This window comes from Crotalus tigris, unplaced genomic scaffold, assembly GCF_016545835.1.
Source record: "Crotalus tigris isolate CLP2741 ecotype Arizona unplaced genomic scaffold, ASM1654583v1 scf7180000017589.2436309, whole genome shotgun sequence".
In the NCBI taxonomy this organism is placed as follows: Eukaryota; Metazoa; Chordata; class Lepidosauria; order Squamata; family Viperidae; genus Crotalus; species Crotalus tigris.
Window position 1 is genome coordinate 3,551 of NW_024096495.1, and position 17,894 is coordinate 21,444.

The window sequence follows — 17,894 nt, forward strand, 5'->3', positions numbered from 1 at the left end:
GGGGTCCTTCAGCAGCTTCTTCAGGTCTGCGTAGCTTACAGACTCTACTGGAACAGGTGCTGCAAGGTTTTCTGCGATTTCGAAGGCGTCTTGGCCGCAAGCGCAAAGCAGGGTGGCAGCCTTCAAGCTATCTTCCCTCACTTGGTTTGCCTTGAAGTAGTTCTCCATTCTGGATACGTAGGACTCCCACCGCTCTGGATGTGAGACGTCGAATTCCGCAAAGCCTTCCGATTTTCGCCATCTTCGGATCTTCAGGAGACGGGTCTATCAGCCAGCCTACCCCCGAATGCGCACTGGATTGGCGGGCAGCTGCTGAGTCAACACCGTTCCTCTTCCGCCGCTCAGGACTCCTTGGGTAAGCTTACACTTTTTCCTTTCCAGGTAGTGCAAGGCATCCCACCTTCGTCGCCAGTGTTGCGTCCTTGGCGGGAAAACAGACACGAGAAGCAGCTGGAGTTCTCAGGTTCTTTATTCAGCGTTCAGCTTACAGGAAGATGGCTTCAGCTCAGCCCAAACGCCTCACAGCCTCTTATATAGGCAACTCCCGGGTAAATGGGTTACTTTTCCCGCGCCAGCACCCGCGCATGCGCACGGCGCTGGCGACAGCCTGTCTGGTCCCGGGCAGCTTTGCACCTGCCCGGGACTGCCTGCAAACGCCCGAGCCGTTTGCAAGGCTCGGGACATAACACTGTGGATCACAAATTCTCCCTCCTTTACCCCATAACTGTAGGCAAGCTAGAAGCACTACGCCAGTCCTAAAGACAGTAAATTTCATAGCTTCACAGGTACTTTGTATAAAGTTGCTTACTGCACCAGAAAATAGTGTGATGGCTGTGTATGTATTGGAATGTGCCTGAATATACTGTAGGCATAACCCAAAATGTCTTGTAGAAAAAAATTGGGAAAGAAAACTGTAAATCAAATCTTGAATGAACAATGCCATGCATATTTATAACCCTAGGCATGCTTGCTCCATTAATGCCTTGTACATGCCTCTTTGTGGTAAATCTTTCAGAAATGTTGGGGTTTAATATGAATATGGACAAGATGTAAATAAATACTCTGGTTTATTTCATTTTTAAAGTGGGTCCTTTTCATTTCCTTAGCTTATCAATCATGTTTCAGCTGCTTAGACATTATGAAATTATGGCATTCCCATATCCTCTTAGTTGTAGATGCCTGTTACAAAACAGATAATCTATTATGGCATTCTCAAATGTAGTCATTGATGAACTCATGCCTTGGCTGTCATCTTGCATTTCTGCTTTGAACAAAGAGACAATATTTATGAACTATATTTAGCAATATTATTGACCTACAGCCTAAGCAGTGTGAATGGCCTCAACTATTTTAATAAGAGCTCTGGGGGTATAAGTACATTCTTCCTGTTAGCACTATTGCTACAAATGTGCACAAAAATCAGAATATACCCCAGAGCCTAATTGTAAAATCTAGAATATGAACTGGCAACCTCCAAGTTCAGGGAGTTCAGCTCATTAGTGCACTAAGTTAATTGAAACATTACTCTGCCATCAATATTCTCTGAGTTAACCTATTCCCTGGGATGCAGTTTACTCTTGATTGTTGAATGCTCAGTCATATTCTGTCTTAGATCTGTACTGACTTCCATGTTGAATAAAAATAATGTGATATCAAAAAGACATTAATGAATCATAAAAGTAAGATGCTACAAGTCCCCTAGGTCATTTAGAGAAGGGCATTCTTTTTTCTACATAAATCAATATGAAAACACAATTTTAGCCAGCAGTTTCTAGTGTGATAGCTGAACTGAAACAGGAACAGAAGTGTTGCAGCATCTTGAAGTCAACAATTCTGTTATAATATTAATGGAAGTTTAATACAATAATGTTAATCTAAACCTATTTCTTAGATTTAGGTGATATTAGAAGTTTCACTTACTCCACTTTTTCTGAGTATTTTGCCAATATTTGTTTTCACATTTCAGATGGATATTTAGAGGAAAATCTGACTTTGATGCTTTTACATACTTTCTTTCAACCTAAATACATTTCATAACAATATTGTAATTTTTATCAGTCTTAAACAGTTTTGTTAGTATGAGCTTTCTTAGAACTGAAATTAGAGGCTGGCAATACAATACAGGGTAAAAACATTTGGGAACTGAAATACAAAACACCTTTAGGATATTAAAAATGGGCTATAGGATAAAGAATAGAGAAAACTAAAGTGTATTAGGGTCTCTGAAGGGCATATAGACCTATTACTTCTTATTCTTAAATTGAAGAATGTTCAATTCGTCCATGTTATTGGCTGGGAGCAAAATAATGCAAATATTGAATGTATAACTAGATGCACAACTGCATCCACGCTGGCAATTTGCACAGAAATATACTTGTCCATATAGATTTCTTCCCTCTTTGGTATTGGATTGAAAATAGCACCTTTCTCAAGGAGATAATGTTTCCTTCAGATGGCAGAGCTGACTGAAGGAATTCGATGGGCCTTTATAGACATGTTGGAAAATGAAAATGACTGGATGGATTTGGATACAAAAAGAAAAGCTGTTGAAAAGGTAAGGATATTGAAATACAAGTCTATACTATCGTATATGAATGTATAGCAAGAAAAAGAACTTAAAATAGGATTGGATATTTATTGCAAAGTTCTATGATTTACATTTTGTACTTAGTTAAATCTTTATACTCAACATAGTAATTTTTGATTCCTCATTTTGCATTTAAATAAAACAAGTTAATAATTATAATTAAATAGTTTTCCTTGGAAGAGAAACTACTAATTTAAGGTTTCAAGATTTCTCTTCTTGATGTTATTCAGTTCCTGGAATTGATTGGAATTATTGGATTGGAATTATTTACATCTGTGATTTTAACAGAGACTTCAACTATTTTATTTGTTTATTACTTATATTCCTTATAAAAATCTGGAAATGGTTTAAAATAAAATTCATTGTATGTCTGATATATTACAATATTGTCAATGCAGGTCAAGTACAGTTTCTACTGAATAGAACTTATTACAGTGTATTATGTTTGATTATATTAAAAAGAATGCTTATCACTTTATAATTTATGTAGAATAATCAAATTTGAAATTTCAGTTTAAGATGGTATGGGGAATATTAAGGCTGAGGTTTACATTTAATTTTTTGGGGGGGGGGCTTGTTTGGGAACCACCATACAATAATTGGGGAGGATAATGCAAAGTAGGAAGGTATGTGTGTTCTTTAGGCTGGTTGTTAAGTCTATGTTAAGGCACACAGTACAGTTTTTAATGTTTTTCATTCAAACTGACATAAAATTATGCCACCGATTTTCAGCTACTGTGGTTAAAGGTTCAGTTCTCAAAGTCTCATGTTATCTGTAATTTAAAAATACCAACATAATTGTCTCAAGTATTTTCAGTCAGAAATTATGGTGCACATAATTATTAGCTCATGAAATTTAATACATACCAAACTTATAACTTTTGTTTTATATTTTCTGATGCTTCAGTAGTTCTTAAAACTACTCTCCCTTGTTCTTTCAAGTTTTTTATTAATATTTTTAAAAATGGAATTTATAGAAGAAGTTGTTCAATTTGCTTCCAGTCCTTTGTGACCTGATGGAAATAATTTCCAGGATTGTCTGTTTGTAACTAGGTATTTGAATTCCTGTAAGCTCATATTTATGCATTCTGAGATATCTAGTCACTTTTGTTTGTTTCATTCTTAATATTTTAACATATAATTATGCATTATATTCATTGATATTATTAGTTACTATTTTTTCACTGAAAAAGATGATTTCTTTTGTTGTGTAAAAATAGAATTTAATGGCTCTCATCTGCAATAAGAGCACCTCATTCTAAGATCTGCATTATTTTCCTACATCTGTATTTCTGTTAAAGCGGGAAGAAAATTCCAAAAAACAAACTCACTGTGTCTTATTTGACTCCTTAGAAACTATGATAAACTGGCTTGTTGATGTGGGAAGCTTGCTCTTTTCTCTGCCCTGGTCTCTTTTCACCCGGGCATCTTTTATGTGAAACAGCCTTCAAACTCTTGATCTTCCAGGAAGCACATATGTTGCCTAACAGCTTGAAACCACTTTTTGATGTATAATGTTTTCAACATTTTATGTGACATAAGGAAAATATGCAGCTATGAATGTCTGTTAATAGATTAATAGAAGCTCATCCAAAGGTAATAAGATACTTTAAAAACACTTGGATAGTCAGAGGCGAAAGGGAAGAAAACATCTCCTTGTTTGATTGGATTGGCAGAAGTGGCTTGCAAATACTTTTCCTGAGGGCACTTGTTGCGTCCTTGGCGGGACAACAGACACGAGAAGCAGCTGGAGTTCTCAGGTTCTTTTATTCAGCGTTCAGCTTACAGGAAGATGGCTTCAGCTCAGCCCAAACGCCTCACAGCCTCTTATATAGGCAACTCCCGGGTAAATGGGTTACTTTTCCCGCGCCAGCACCCGCGCATGCGCACGGCGCTGGCGACAGCCTGTCTGGTCCCGGGCAGCTTTGCACCTGCCCGGGACTGCCTGCAAACGCCCGAGCCGTTTGCAAGGCTCGGGACATAACACCCCTTTCCCCCGGGCTAAAACTACTATCAACATACAACATTTATTTTACACGACAATTTGCTCCCCAGTGTTCCCACTGTTTACTGGCTTCTGTCTTGCCAACAATGTTATGTAATCTTCTAGGTACTTAGGAGATTTCTTTGCTCTCTGTGACCTTCTTAGCTCTGGGTTACTGGCATAAGTCCCCTGACTGGAGGGAGGCATGAGCCTGTTCTCTCTACTGTGCCCTGGTGTCTTCCAAGGACTGTGCCCCGATGCCTGGCCTGCTTGCTTGCCCACCGGGCTCGTCAGGCCAGGGCTTCTGTTGCTTTGTGACCTGGTTGTCCTACCTAGCTGTAGACCCTCAGGCCCCTTGAAGTGATAGCCACTGCTGGGCGTCTCTGTAGAACCCCCTAGGTCAGTCCAAGACCTGTCAGGAGGCTGTCTATTCCCTGAACCCCATTCTGTGTTTGGGCTCGTGTGGGTTTCTGTACTCTCCCAAAACTCAGGTGTCCCCTGATTTGTGCTAGGGGTGTTGTAGTCGGGACTTGGTTCCTCGACTAGCTCTGTGTATGTTTGACCCCCTGTAGGATTTGGGGTAAGGTCAGGCCAACCTTGGGCATTGTGTGCCAGCTCTCTTGCGGGGAATGATTTGTTGGGATGCCCCCGGGTATCCTCCGTTGCTGGAGTGCTGTGTGCTGTGTGTGGAAAGTGAGTATGCCCCCGGGGTAACTCCCTGGCTGGAGTAGGCGTGAGTGCCTGTTGTGTGGGTAAGCTCCAAGACTTCCTTTTCGGAGCAATTGCAGAACCTTGGGACGAGCCGTTTGTGGCTCCCTCAGTGGCGATGGGCAGTAGCTCTTGCCCTTCCCTTTGCTCCAAAGGGTCCCCCTCCCCCCCTGGAAAAGACCCAGGAGTTTCAGCAGAAAAGTCCCGCCTAGAGCGGAGTTGGTCGATGTGCCGACGCAGGACACGACCGTTGTCCAGGGCAACCTCGTAGGAGAGAGGACCTGTGATCCTGGACACAGAAGCGGGGACCCATGTATGACCAGGCCCGTAATTGCGAGCCCAAACCGGGGCACCCACAAGTAGTTGTCTAGGTGCCCTAGGATGTGAGGTAGATGAAGGCAGTCTGTCCGGATGCAACCGGTCAAGTCTCGTAGTAAGTTGGCGCCCCCAACGAAGTTCAGCTGGACTTCTCCCTGTAGAAGTGGACGGTGTGGTGCGATAAGAAAGGAGAAAGTCAGCCAACCTGTGATGCCAGTCCCCGTAGGTGAGTCTCTTCAAGGCGTCCTTTGCGATGCGCACCATGCGTTCAGCCATACCGTTGGTGGATGGGTGAAAAGGCGCAGATGTGGCATGACGAATCAGGTTTGCCTGTAAGAAAGCTTGGAATTCGGAGGAGGTGAATTGAGGGCCGTTGTCGGACACAATGACATCTGGCAGCCCGTGTGCAGCAAAAATCCCCCTCAGTACCTGAATAGTCTTTGCAGTGGTGGTGGATGAGACAGGCACAACCTCAAGCCATTTTGAATGGCTGTCAACAAGGACCAAGAAGAACTGGCCCTGAAAGGGCCCAGCGTAGTCAATGTGCACCCTAGACCATGGGGACTGTGTTTCCTCCCATTATGCACAGGAGCTTGGGGCATCTCTGGGCGAGATCGTTGGCACATGTGGCATGCGTGTACCTTAGCCTCAATATCTTTATCTAAAGCAGGCCACCACAAGTGGCTTCGTGCAAGAGCCTTCATACGAACAATGCCAGGATGACCCTCGTGGAGGGATTCTAAGACCCTAGTCCTCATTGAGGTGGGAATGACAACTCTGTTTCCCCAAAGCAGACAACCCTGAGAAAGGGACAATTCGTTCCTTTTGGACCAGAAACTCTGAAACTCAGGACTAGGGCAGTGCTCAGGCCACCCGGACAGGACCCAGGAGCGGACACGTGAAAGTGTGTGATCTGTACCTGTTTCAGCGGTAACATCCCTGGCACTAAGAGGAAGCTCGGGTAAGGCTTGGATTGATAGAATGTTGACAGCTGGCGCGGGGTCAGCTTCTACTACTGGCAGAGGCAACCTACTGAGGCCATCAGCATGGCCCATTTCTTTCCCAGGCTTGTGGAGTAATGAAAAATCATATGCAGACAAAAAAATAGACCACCTAAGCATTCTAGGGGAAATGATGTGGGGAGTCTGCTTACGTGTGGTAAACAGTCCCAGCAGAGGCTTATGGTCAGTGAAGACCGTGAAATGCCTGCCATATAGAAAATCGTGGAATTTTTTAATTCCAGCAACAACAGCCAGAGCCTCCCTGTCTATCTGAGCGTAGTTGCGCTCGGCAGAAGACAATGTTCTGGAGTAGTATGCAATAGGAACCTGAGTTCCATCAGACCTGAGGTGACTCAGGACAGCTCCAACCCCGTAGGGGGATGCATCACAAGCGATGCACACAGGAAGAGACTCGTTGAAATGTGCAAGAACACTGTTAGAAGTGAGCAAGGCCTTGACTTCTTTAAAGCAAGCCTCATGTGCTTGTGACCACAGCCACACAGCTGTTTGTCTAGTAGCCTGTGAAGAGGCTCAGCTACACTAGCTTTATGTGGAAGAAAAGAATTGTAGAAATTCAGGAGGCCTAAGAAGGCCTGAAGTTCGGCCTTAGACTTTGGCCTGGGTGCTTCTAAAATAGCAGTTAGTTTGGATTCAGCAGGATGAATCCCAGCAGCATCAATTTTGAATCCCAGAAATTCAGTAGAAGGCACCCCAATCTTGCATTTGTCTTTTCTGAGCTTAAGGCCTGATTTCCTGAATCTTAACAGGACAGCCCTAAGCCTTTCAGCTAGAATGTGTGTGGAGTCTCCTGCAATCAAGACATCGTCAAAGTAGGGGCAGACCCCTGGTATACCTCGTAGTGTGTTTTCCATTACGCTTTGGAAAATCCCAGGAGCGACATTCACTCCAAACTGCAGCCTTTTTACCTTAAAGGCTCCCCTGTGGGTCACAATAGTCTGAGCTATGGCAGCATCATTATCAACAGGCAGCTGTTGATATGCTTGAGCTAGGTCAAGCTTTGCAAAAACACGCCCCCCCTTGAGAGAGGCCAGGATGTGACTGACCACAGGAACAGGATAGGCATGTTGCTGCAATGCCTTATTGAGTGTGCATTTGTAATCAGCACAAATGCGAATGTCCCCATTTGCCTTTAGAGGCGTGACAATGGGGGTCTCCCATGGGCTGGAATCAACAGGTTCTAGGATTCCTTGTTGGATTAGTTTGTCTAATTCAGTGTCAATCTTACTTTTTAAAGCAAAAGGGACCCTTCTTGCTTTAATCCTAATGGGAGTGACAGTGGGGTCTAGCTTTAAGGACACAGGTGGTCCTTTGAATGTGCCCAGCTGGGGGCTGAAAACATCTGCAAATTCCTTGCAGACTTCCTGTAGGTCGAGTGTTTGTAAGCTGTTGAGTCCTGTGACGTGTATCCCCAGGGCCTCAAACCAATCGAGTCCTATGAGACTCGTTCTTTCACCCCCTACTACTAACAAGTCTAGTGGACCTTCAAAACTCTTGTATTGCACGTTAAGGGTGGCCTCCCCCTTAACACACACTCTTGAGTTCTGAAAATCAGTTAATACAATATCAGAAGGCCTTAACTTGGCCTTAGTCCCACTACTGGAACAAATCTTCCTAAATGTATGCAATGAAATGATGGAAAGGGCGGACCCTGTGTCTAGTTCCATAGATAATGGAACCCCTTGTAGCTTCACGTTGAGTGACAGCTTTTTCTTCATGGGCTTGTGTGTGCCTGTCCTACAAATGTTTCTACGCGAAGCACAAAAACCTACCCTATTCTGGCTGGGGACTCTGGTACCCTTCAGGCGTTCTTCTTGAGGTTGTGCCTTTCGTCGGCCCAGACACACAGCTGCAATGTGCCCTTGTTTGCCGCATGCCCGGCAGGTAGCGGAGCGGAACTTGCAGTCGGTTCTCCTGTGGCGACCTCCACAGCCGATGCACTTGAGCGGAGCTGAAGAGCTTTCCTTCTGATTTTCTCCCTTCGCGGGGTGTAGACGGTCGACTTCTTCGTCCGGATCCTCCTCGGAGTTTCGTCGGACGTCTTCTTGGTGCACGGACGCACCCTCTGCACTGCTTCTGATCGGCCGCATGTTCTTGACGGCGCCGCCTGCTGCTTCTTCCGCGGTGGCTTCCCTTAAAGCGTCTTGGAAGGATAATTCTTCCTTAGCGAAAAGTCTCTGTTGTAGCTCTCGATGCCTCAACCCGCACACGAATCGGTCCCTCAGTCGTTCCTCGAGGTCCTTGAACTCGCAGGGCTTGGCGGCCTTCCGTAACGCGGCGATGTACTCCTTGGCTGACTCCCCGGACCGTTGATCCCTCTGCTCGAAGGTGTGGCGCCATGAGATAACGGACACCTTGGGGTGGAAGTGGTCCTTCAGCAGCTTCTTCAGGTCTGCGTAGCTTACAGACTCTACTGGAACAGGTGCTGCAAGGTTTTCTGCGATTTCGAAGGCGTCTTGGCCGCAAGCGCAAAGCAGGGTGGCAGCCTTCAAGCTATCTTCCCTCACTTGGTTTGCCTTGAAGTAGTTCTCCATTCTGGATACGTAGGACTCCCACCGCTCTGGATGTGAGACGTCGAATTCCGCAAGCCTTCCGATTTTCGCCATCTTCGGATCTTCAGGAGACGGGTCTATCAGCCAGCCTACCCCCGAATGCGCACTGGATTGGCGGGCAGCTGCTGAGTCAACACCGTTCCTCTTCCGCCGCTCAGGACTCCTTGGGTAAGCTTACACTTTTTCCTTTCCAGGTAGTGCAAGGCATCCCACCCTCGTCGCCAGTGTTGCGTCCTTGGCGGGACAACAGACACGAGAAGCAGCTGGAGTTCTCAGGTTCTTTTATTCAGCGTTCAGCTTACAGGAAGATGGCTTCAGCTCAGCCCAAACGCCTCACAGCCTCTTATATAGGCAACTCCCGGGTAAATGGGTTACTTTTCCCGCGCCAGCACCCGCGCATGCGCACGGCGCTGGCGACAGCCTGTCTGGTCCCGGGCAGCTTTGCACCTGCCCGGGACTGCCTGCAAACGCCCGAGCCGTTTGCAAGGCTCGGGACATAACAGCACTCATAATACAGGCCGTATCTGAATCACTAGCAGGTTGTGATGAAATAAAAACAGGTAGGATTTGATTTTCTACAGTTCTTTTTTTAAAAAAACCTTCAGAGTTCTTAGATGAAAAACAGTAAACTTGATGCTTTTTTAGATGATACAGATGTGAAAAATGTATCGAATAACCCAGGATTCATTTAAATTATTCACTATTTAAAAGAACTTACCCAGAGAAGCAGCAGTAGCAACTAGTTTATTTTGAAGACCAGAAAAACAGTAGCAGCAGCAACAAAACCTTTGGATAAAGGCTGAATCAAATTCAGTAACATTGTTAGGAGGTTGTGATTTGTGATAAATAGCTATATTTATATTTCATAAATCTGCAAATAAAACAATGAGGAAGATTTCAGTGGCAAAGATGGTATAAATTTACACATTGCACATAATAATTATGTGTTGCTTAATTTGTGATTTATATGTTAAACATACACATGTCCTATCAATTGTTATTACTTCAATAAATCATGAAATAAAACATAGGTTAGTGCAATTAGTAAATAGTCAAATGCCAAGTAAAAAATGTCAACAGTAAGGATAGCCTACCAGAATGCTCTTTAAGAGACCATTGAAAATAAAATTCATCAAGTAAGCTCTTTGACTACTCCACTGCCCCACTGTAACTTTATTGGAGAATGGGGCTGAGATCCTTAATACTTTATGGCAGGGGTGTCAAACTGCCAGCCTGTGGGCTGGATGCATCATAGCAAAACTGCGCCCACACCATTGCTGACAATGACAAAAAAATTGCGATACATCACGACACGTCACATGACGTTGCGAGTCTGACATCCCTGATGTAATATGCTAGGTATCTAAAAACATAAGGTAATTACTGCAAAACAATCTTTTGTTTTTGTTTTGCTACAATCCCCATTGCAAATATAAATAGCCCAGTTATGTTTACTTTTAGAAATACATAGGAAAATATAGCAATCATCTTCAACTTGGTGCTCTAATTTTAAAACCTTCATAGGCTGACTTTGAGATGACTTTTCAATGTAACTATGACACCTGAGATAAAGTGGAAGTGCTTCAGCTGAAGCTGGTGTGTTTGCCTGACAAAGGCAGCTCCAAGCTTTTAACCTGAGGGCCGCTTATAGACTTCTTTGGACAGCTTCTTAATGGGCAGCAGAGGGCAGCAGTAGCACACTAATTAGCTTAAATGTTAAACTGAGCATTGTGAGAGTCCTTAGGCAGACATTTGATCAGAACCATACTTTGTCAGTAATATTGTGGAAAATATAAATGGCAGTTTTTTAAGTGAACTACAGAGTGCCGGTGATGGACAAAGTCAAAGTTAAATTTCAGCTCTGTTGTGACCCTTGGGTTCTAGCATCTGGCTAATGATGCTACATGCTGATAGTTCTGACATCCAATAGGTACTTATACTAGAAACACTGACATTAACTAACTCTTAAATTGAAACAATTACCACCTAATTGGAGACTCTGCAATGTGTGCTTTCAAACTTTTTGGTTTTTTGCTTTGTTGCAGTAAGATCTTTGAAGAATTTATTTATTAGATTTGTGTTTGGTCTTCGGTTCAGAGGCTTAAGGCAACATACATAGTGCTCTCTTTTTCCAGGTCCTTGCACCATAAGAACCCTGTGAGATGTAAGTTGGACTAAGAGTAACTGATCCTCAATCATCCAGTGAACATCTATTGCTCAAGAATAGATGAACATGGATTTTCCTAGTCCCAGTCTCACACCTTAATTACACTGACTCTTTGATTTTATTTACTGATCTGATTTGTTCTTCCTGATCTGTTGTACAGGTAGTCCTTATGAATATTTAACATTTACATGAAGCCGCTGGGTGAGATCATCAGACAGCACGGGGTGAGGTTTCATCAGTATGCTGATGATACCCAGCTATATATCTCTTCCCCGAGCTCTCTCAGTGAAGCGGCTGATGTGATGGGCCGTTGCCTTGAAGCCGTGAGGGTCTGGATGGGGGTTAACAGACTCAGGCTCAATCCTGATAAGACCGAGTGGCTTTGGATGTTGCCTCCCAAGGATCATGTTAACTGTCCAGTGTTGACTCTAGCAGGGGAAAATATACCCCCTTCGGAGCGGGTTCGCAACTTGGGTGTCCTCCTTGATCCACAGCTGAAATTGGAACATCATTTGACGGCAGTGGCTGGGAGGACCTTTGCACAAGTTCGTCTGTTGCACCAGTTGCGACCCTACCTGGACCGGGAGGCTCTCCTTACAGTCACTCATGCCCTTGTCACCTCATGCTTGGACTACTGCAACACGCTCTACATGGGGCTACCCTTGAAAAGTATTCGGAGACTACAGTTGGTCCAGAATGCAGCCGCGCGAGTGATAGTGGGTGTTCCTCAGTACAGCCATGTTACACCTATCCTCCGCGAGCTGCACTGGTTGCCTATTGGTCTCCAGGTCCAATTCAAGGTGTTGGTTATTACCTTTAAAGCTCTATATGGCTCTGGGCCAGGCTATTTGCGAGACCGCCTACTACCTCATAATTCCCTTCGTCCGGTTAGATCCCACAGGCTGGGCCTCCTTCAGGTCCCGTCGGCCAAGCAGTACCATTTGGCGGGGCCGCGGGGGAGGGCATTCTCTGTGATGGCGCCCACGTCTTGGAACCAGCTCCCCCCGGAGATTAGGACCGCTTCCACTCTGTTGGTTTTCCGCAAGCTGCTTAAGACCTGGCTTTTCTGGCAGGCCTGGGGTTTATAAAATCTGACCCCTGGATGAATGTTACTGTATTGTTTGTCTTGTTAAGTTATATTGTGTTTTTATTGTTAGCCGCCCGGAGTCCTGCGGGAGTGGGGCGGTTTATAAATTTTAATAAATAAATAAATAATGGGGCCTGCCCATTCCATTCATAACTTGAGAATTCGTGGGAGTGAATCTTGTACCTTGAACAAGATCACTCCCTGCTTTCACCCACACATTTGCTAATCAAATGCGTGCAAATGTGGTTGGTTAAGTGCACATGATGTATCTCAGGGTGGGGAAGGCCATGGGGGGGGTAATGATGTAACAGGACCCCAAGGCCTCCCCAACCACTAAGATACTTCATACTTTTCCTTCCCTTCCTACACGTGGGACTCACCTTGCAAAAATCTGTCTCCTCTCTGCTGAAGTTTCTTTCCCTTTGAGGGAGAGGAGAGTTGGCTTTGAAATGCTTTTCACGCTGACAATGGTAGCTCCTTGGTACTGTAATATCAAGCAAATTCAAACATCCATTCTCTGCAAAAGAGATCAGCTTCCATTCTGGGGGGGGAGTGTTTGCTTTGTTTGCATGCCTAAGGGGCAAAGTGTGGAGTCGGAGTCGGCCGGGCACAGGAACCAATGCCGTCCATGGCCCAGGTGCGCTGCTCACTCATGTGCACCAGCCTTTGTTTGAGGGCAGGAAGGAAGCCTTCAACTGAGTGCTGGGGAGGTGGAATCATAGCCACTCAGGTGGCTGCTGCCACCAGCAGCCTGGGTGTCCCAGTTCCATCTGAGTTGGAAGAAAGCGGAGGCGCAGCAGTAGGATTGCTCTCAAACAATAAGATCTGAGTTTGCTGCTCGCTCGCGTGCGCTTCCACTTTCTTCCACACAGACGGAGCTGAGAAAGCCAAGCCGCTGCCACTCAAACACTTTTTATCCAAGCAGAGATCTGATAGAGATTTGAAGGTCCATCTGCCTGCCAATGGGGCACTTCAGAAGTGGAGAGGAACACTCCATTCTGAAACACCCCACTGGCAGACACACACACCTTCCAATCCCTATCAGATCTCCATTTGGATTTGTTTCAGCACCTATAGGGCAATTCAAAATGCAGGGATTCACTGCATTTTGAAGCTCCATGTGACTGCCAATGGGGCATTTCAAAAATGGAATGTTCCTCTCCATTTTTGAAGCACCCCATTGGCAGGCACAGGGACCTTCAAATCTCTGTCAGGTCTCCATTTGGATAAAAAGTGTTTGGGCAGCAGTGGCTTCTCGGATCTGTCTGAGTGAAAGAAAGTGGAAGCAAGCAACGGGATTGCTTTCAATAAGGCCAGTGCACAAGAGCAAGCAGCACATCTGGCTCTTAATGTTTGAGAGCAATTCTAATGCCTCACCTCCACTTTCTTCCAACTCAGACAGAACCAGGGCACCCAAGCCACTGGTAGCGGCAGGCATCTGAGCAGCTATGATTCCACCTCCCCAGCATTCAGTTGAAGGCTTCCTTCCTGCCCTCAAACTAAGGCTGGTATACGCAAGTGAGCATTGCACCCGGGCCATGGATGGCATTGGTTCCTGCGCCCGGCTGACTCCGATTTTGCCCCATAGGCTTGCAAATAAGGCAATCACTTTTCCCCTCCAGAGAATGGAAGCTTCCAGGGGCCATGCTCTCTTTTGCAGAGAATGGGTGTTTAAACTCTCACAATATCACAGCATCCAGGAGCTTCCACTGTCAGCGCGAAAAGCATTTTCAAGCCAACTCTCCTCTCCCTCAAAGGGAAAGAAACCACAGCAGAGAGGAGACAGATTTTTGCAAGGAGAGTCCGGCATGGCAGGAAGGGAGAGGGAAGCAGTTGTGGGGAGTGGGGAGGGGAATAGGGTGAATGTTGCAGAACCTCTGCAGTCATTTGTATGGGTGAACAACTGCCATGGTGCTGCAGTATTTGTAATTTTGGGACTTGCTTGTAAACACTAGGGGGCACTGATTGCGTAATTTTAAACAAGTGTTAAGTGAACGCTCCTATCTCGGGGATTACCTGTACACATTGGAAATTATCAATCCATTTTTACATGTTCTAAATTTGTGACCCGGGTATAGATTAAACCAATATCAATGCATATTTATTTTAAAATGTTACTTTTAAAAAAAAGAATATTTTCTCCTAACTTTTTGAATTGTACATTTTGAAAGAAAATGCAATGTTAGAAATAGTGAAAAATAGAATGGATAAAACAGGTTTATGAGTAAACAGATTCAAAAGTGTCATGGACTAAACAATATAGATAGTTTTGTTCAAACTGAAGTGGTTGTTTGCATGTCAAGTTTCTTAGCATCATAGGCAGGAAAGGCAATCAGTTCTCATTAGACCTACCCAATAATGGTTAATCGGAATTTTGTGTAATTTGAAGGACACAAGGTTGAGAAATATTGGTGATGATCTAATCTAATTTTATCTAAATCAGAACTCCAAAGCAGACCTTATGCAGTTGATTTTTCTGATGAAATCTCCACTTCAATTACCTTCTGCTTAACAGGTTTGACAAATATATAAGAAGAGATTCAAAATACAAGATTAACAGATTTAGTTGTAGATTTTATGTGCAAAGAAGGGGGATGCATGTTTGAGATACTATTTTTCTAACTAATATGTAATTCACACATAATTCTTGGGATGGAGCTCCAGGTGCTTCCATCAATTCTGAAAAGCCCAAGAACAATTCACCGCACCTGTTTTTATATACTTTTTTTTTTTAAAAAAACACCTTTCTGTCCTTATTTCCTAATTCAATTTTTTTTTTTAATTCTCTCAGGTCTTTTTGCATGTGAGGATTAAACAATTGCTGGCTTATATCAGATTTTGGTGTAAATAAACATTATAGCCTCCATATACTTTTAAGGTACTTTTCATGAAAAAAAAGGTTTCATATAACTATTCAAAGCAGAAGAATGGCTTAGTGATTTTTTAAAAGTGGGATTGGGTCTTAGTTATGCTCATCATACACAAGTGCATAGAATTTAATGTAGCCAGAAGAAGATATGAGTAAATGTGGATTATGTCTATTGGCTCTTGTTTCACAACAGCACCTTGTTCAATTACTGTATAACTATTTTATTTCAATTATAATTATTATAATTATTTTCAATTTCTTTTATCTAAGGTTGTAGACACATTGTTGATGATGATTTTTACTTGTGCCTTGATCTTCCACTAACACTTGACATTTATTTATTTTCAACAATATCTATGCTGCTTATTCACATTCAACAAACCATTGGCTAAAGGGTTGGTGCTGCCAAGAAAACTTTGGTTTCCTGGATCATGGACTTCATTTCCTACATGAAGGACTCTTGACAAGGGATGGGCTACACCTCACGAAAACAGGCAAAAATATACTTGGAAAAAGACTGGCCCAACTCATCAGGAGAGCTTTAAACTAAAACTTAGGGGGATGGTGACCAATCTCTAGAATCTCTAGAACCCAAAACCAATCACAAATCCCAAGTAAACAAATCAAATAATGAGGTAGGCAGTAATGAAAAAAAAAATAAAAACTCAAACAACAACCAGGAGATACAAGAAACACTCCCATGGGCAGGCATAAAATGCTTATATACAAACGCTCAAAGCTTGGGGAACAAACAGGGCAAACTAGAAGCAATAGTACACGAGGGAGGGTATGACATAGTTGGCAAAACAGAAACCTGGTGGGACGAAACCCATGAATGGAATGGACTGATGGATGGATACAAATTGTTCAAAAGTAACAGGTCTACAAAAAGAGGAGGGGGAGTTGCACTATATCTAAGAGAACACTACATATCTGCATAAATGCACATGATCAAAGAAAAAATCTCTCCAGAATGTTTATGGATCAATATATATAACAAAAGTGATAATGCCATAGGTGTATATTACAGGCCACCCAACCAATCAGAAGAAGTAGACGAACTCTTTGCCAACCAGTTAACAAACAGAGAAGAAGTGATAGAAGGAATCGAAATTACCAGAACCTTGGGTGAAAGTGACCACGTCATACTGGAATTTAATATAATGCAAACACTAGCAATAGAAAACAATCCAACCAATGTTCTAAACTTCAAAAGAGCCAACTTTAACAAATTCAGAGAGAACCTAGAAAAAGTCCCATGGATGAAAACCCTAAAGGGGAAAACAACCCAGGAAGCGTGGGAAACCCTGAAAAATGCGATCACAAAAACCCAGACCAGCACAATACCACTGAGAAAGAAAAACAAGAAATTCAAGAAGAAACCAGCATGGCTGCATAAACATCTCTTTGACAAACTGAAAGACAAAAAGGACAAATACAAAAAATGGAAAGAGGGGCACATAATTAAAGCCGATTATCAGCAGACAGACAGAACATGCAAAGATGAAGTCAGGAAAGCAAAGGCTCAGAACAAATAAAGACTTGCAACAGAAATCAAGGACAATAAAAAAAGTTTCTTCCAACATATTAACAACAAGAAAAAAATCAAGGAAACTAAAGAGAGATGGCAAGGAAATTATAGGCAACAGGGAAAAAACAGAGCTGCTTAACTCATACTTTGCATCAACCTCCACACAAAAAGAAACTATAGCCCAATACCCCCAAAAACCACTGCAAAAGACATGCTAGAACCAAAAATTAAAATAAGCAAGAAAATGGTAAGGGAACACCTATCTAACCTTGACGAATATAAATCACCAGGACCCGACAGATTACATCCCAGAGTTCTGAAAGAGCTGGCAGATGTTTTCTCAGAACCGTTGCTCCACATCTTTCATAAATTCTGGAGCACTGGGGAAGTACCCGAGAATTAGAAAAGGGCTGATGTGGTCCCCATCTTCAAGAAAGGAAAAAAAAACGGACCCAGGAAACTACAGACCAGTGGTTCTCAACCTGTGGGTCGGGACCCCATTTGGGGTCGAATGACCATTTCATGGGGGTTGCCAAACAATGCAGTCCACCATTTTTTCCCCCTTTTCCTTAGCTGTGCTACTCCCTTTTATTCTATTGGCTTTTGAAAGCCAATAGAATAGACTCTCTTGAATAGAGTCTAATTCTATTGGCTTTCAAAAACCAATAGGAATTGTCCAGGCTGTCTTTGCCCTGCTGAGCCCGCCAAAAGTCCCATTCTGCAAACAGTGCTGCACCAGTTGAGTAGTCCTCGACTTACGACCGGTTGAGTAGTCCTCGACTTATGACCGGTTGGGGGTCACGGCATTAAAAAGGTTGAGAACCACTGCTACAGACCAATCAGTTTAACATCAATACCTAGATCCTAGAAAAGATAATCAAAAAACAGATCTGCGAACAACTAGAAGCAAAAAAGTCATAACTAGTAGCCATCACGGGTTTGTTAAAAACAGATCATGCCAAACCAATCTCATCTCATTCTTCGATAAAGTGACTAAACTAGTAGACCAAAGAAACACAGTGGACGTAGTACACTAGATTTCAGTAAGGCATTTGACAAGGTAGACCCCAAC

At 43.5% G+C, this 17,894-nt stretch overlaps 1 protein-coding gene across 1 annotated transcript in view; it reads left to right on the forward strand.

Annotated features, from left to right (window-relative positions):
• Positions 1-2,427: 2,427 nt before the first annotated feature.
• The window catches only part of LOC120316781 (phosphate-regulating neutral endopeptidase PHEX-like), a 59,079-nt gene continuing 43,612 nt past the window's right edge, over positions 2,428-17,894 (forward strand). The window contains exon 1 of the mRNA XM_039362807.1: positions 2,428-2,554. Within this exon, the coding sequence (XP_039218741.1) occupies positions 2,453-2,554 (102 nt within the window). The 5' untranslated portion in view covers positions 2,428-2,452. The remainder of the gene's footprint in view (positions 2,555-17,894) is intronic.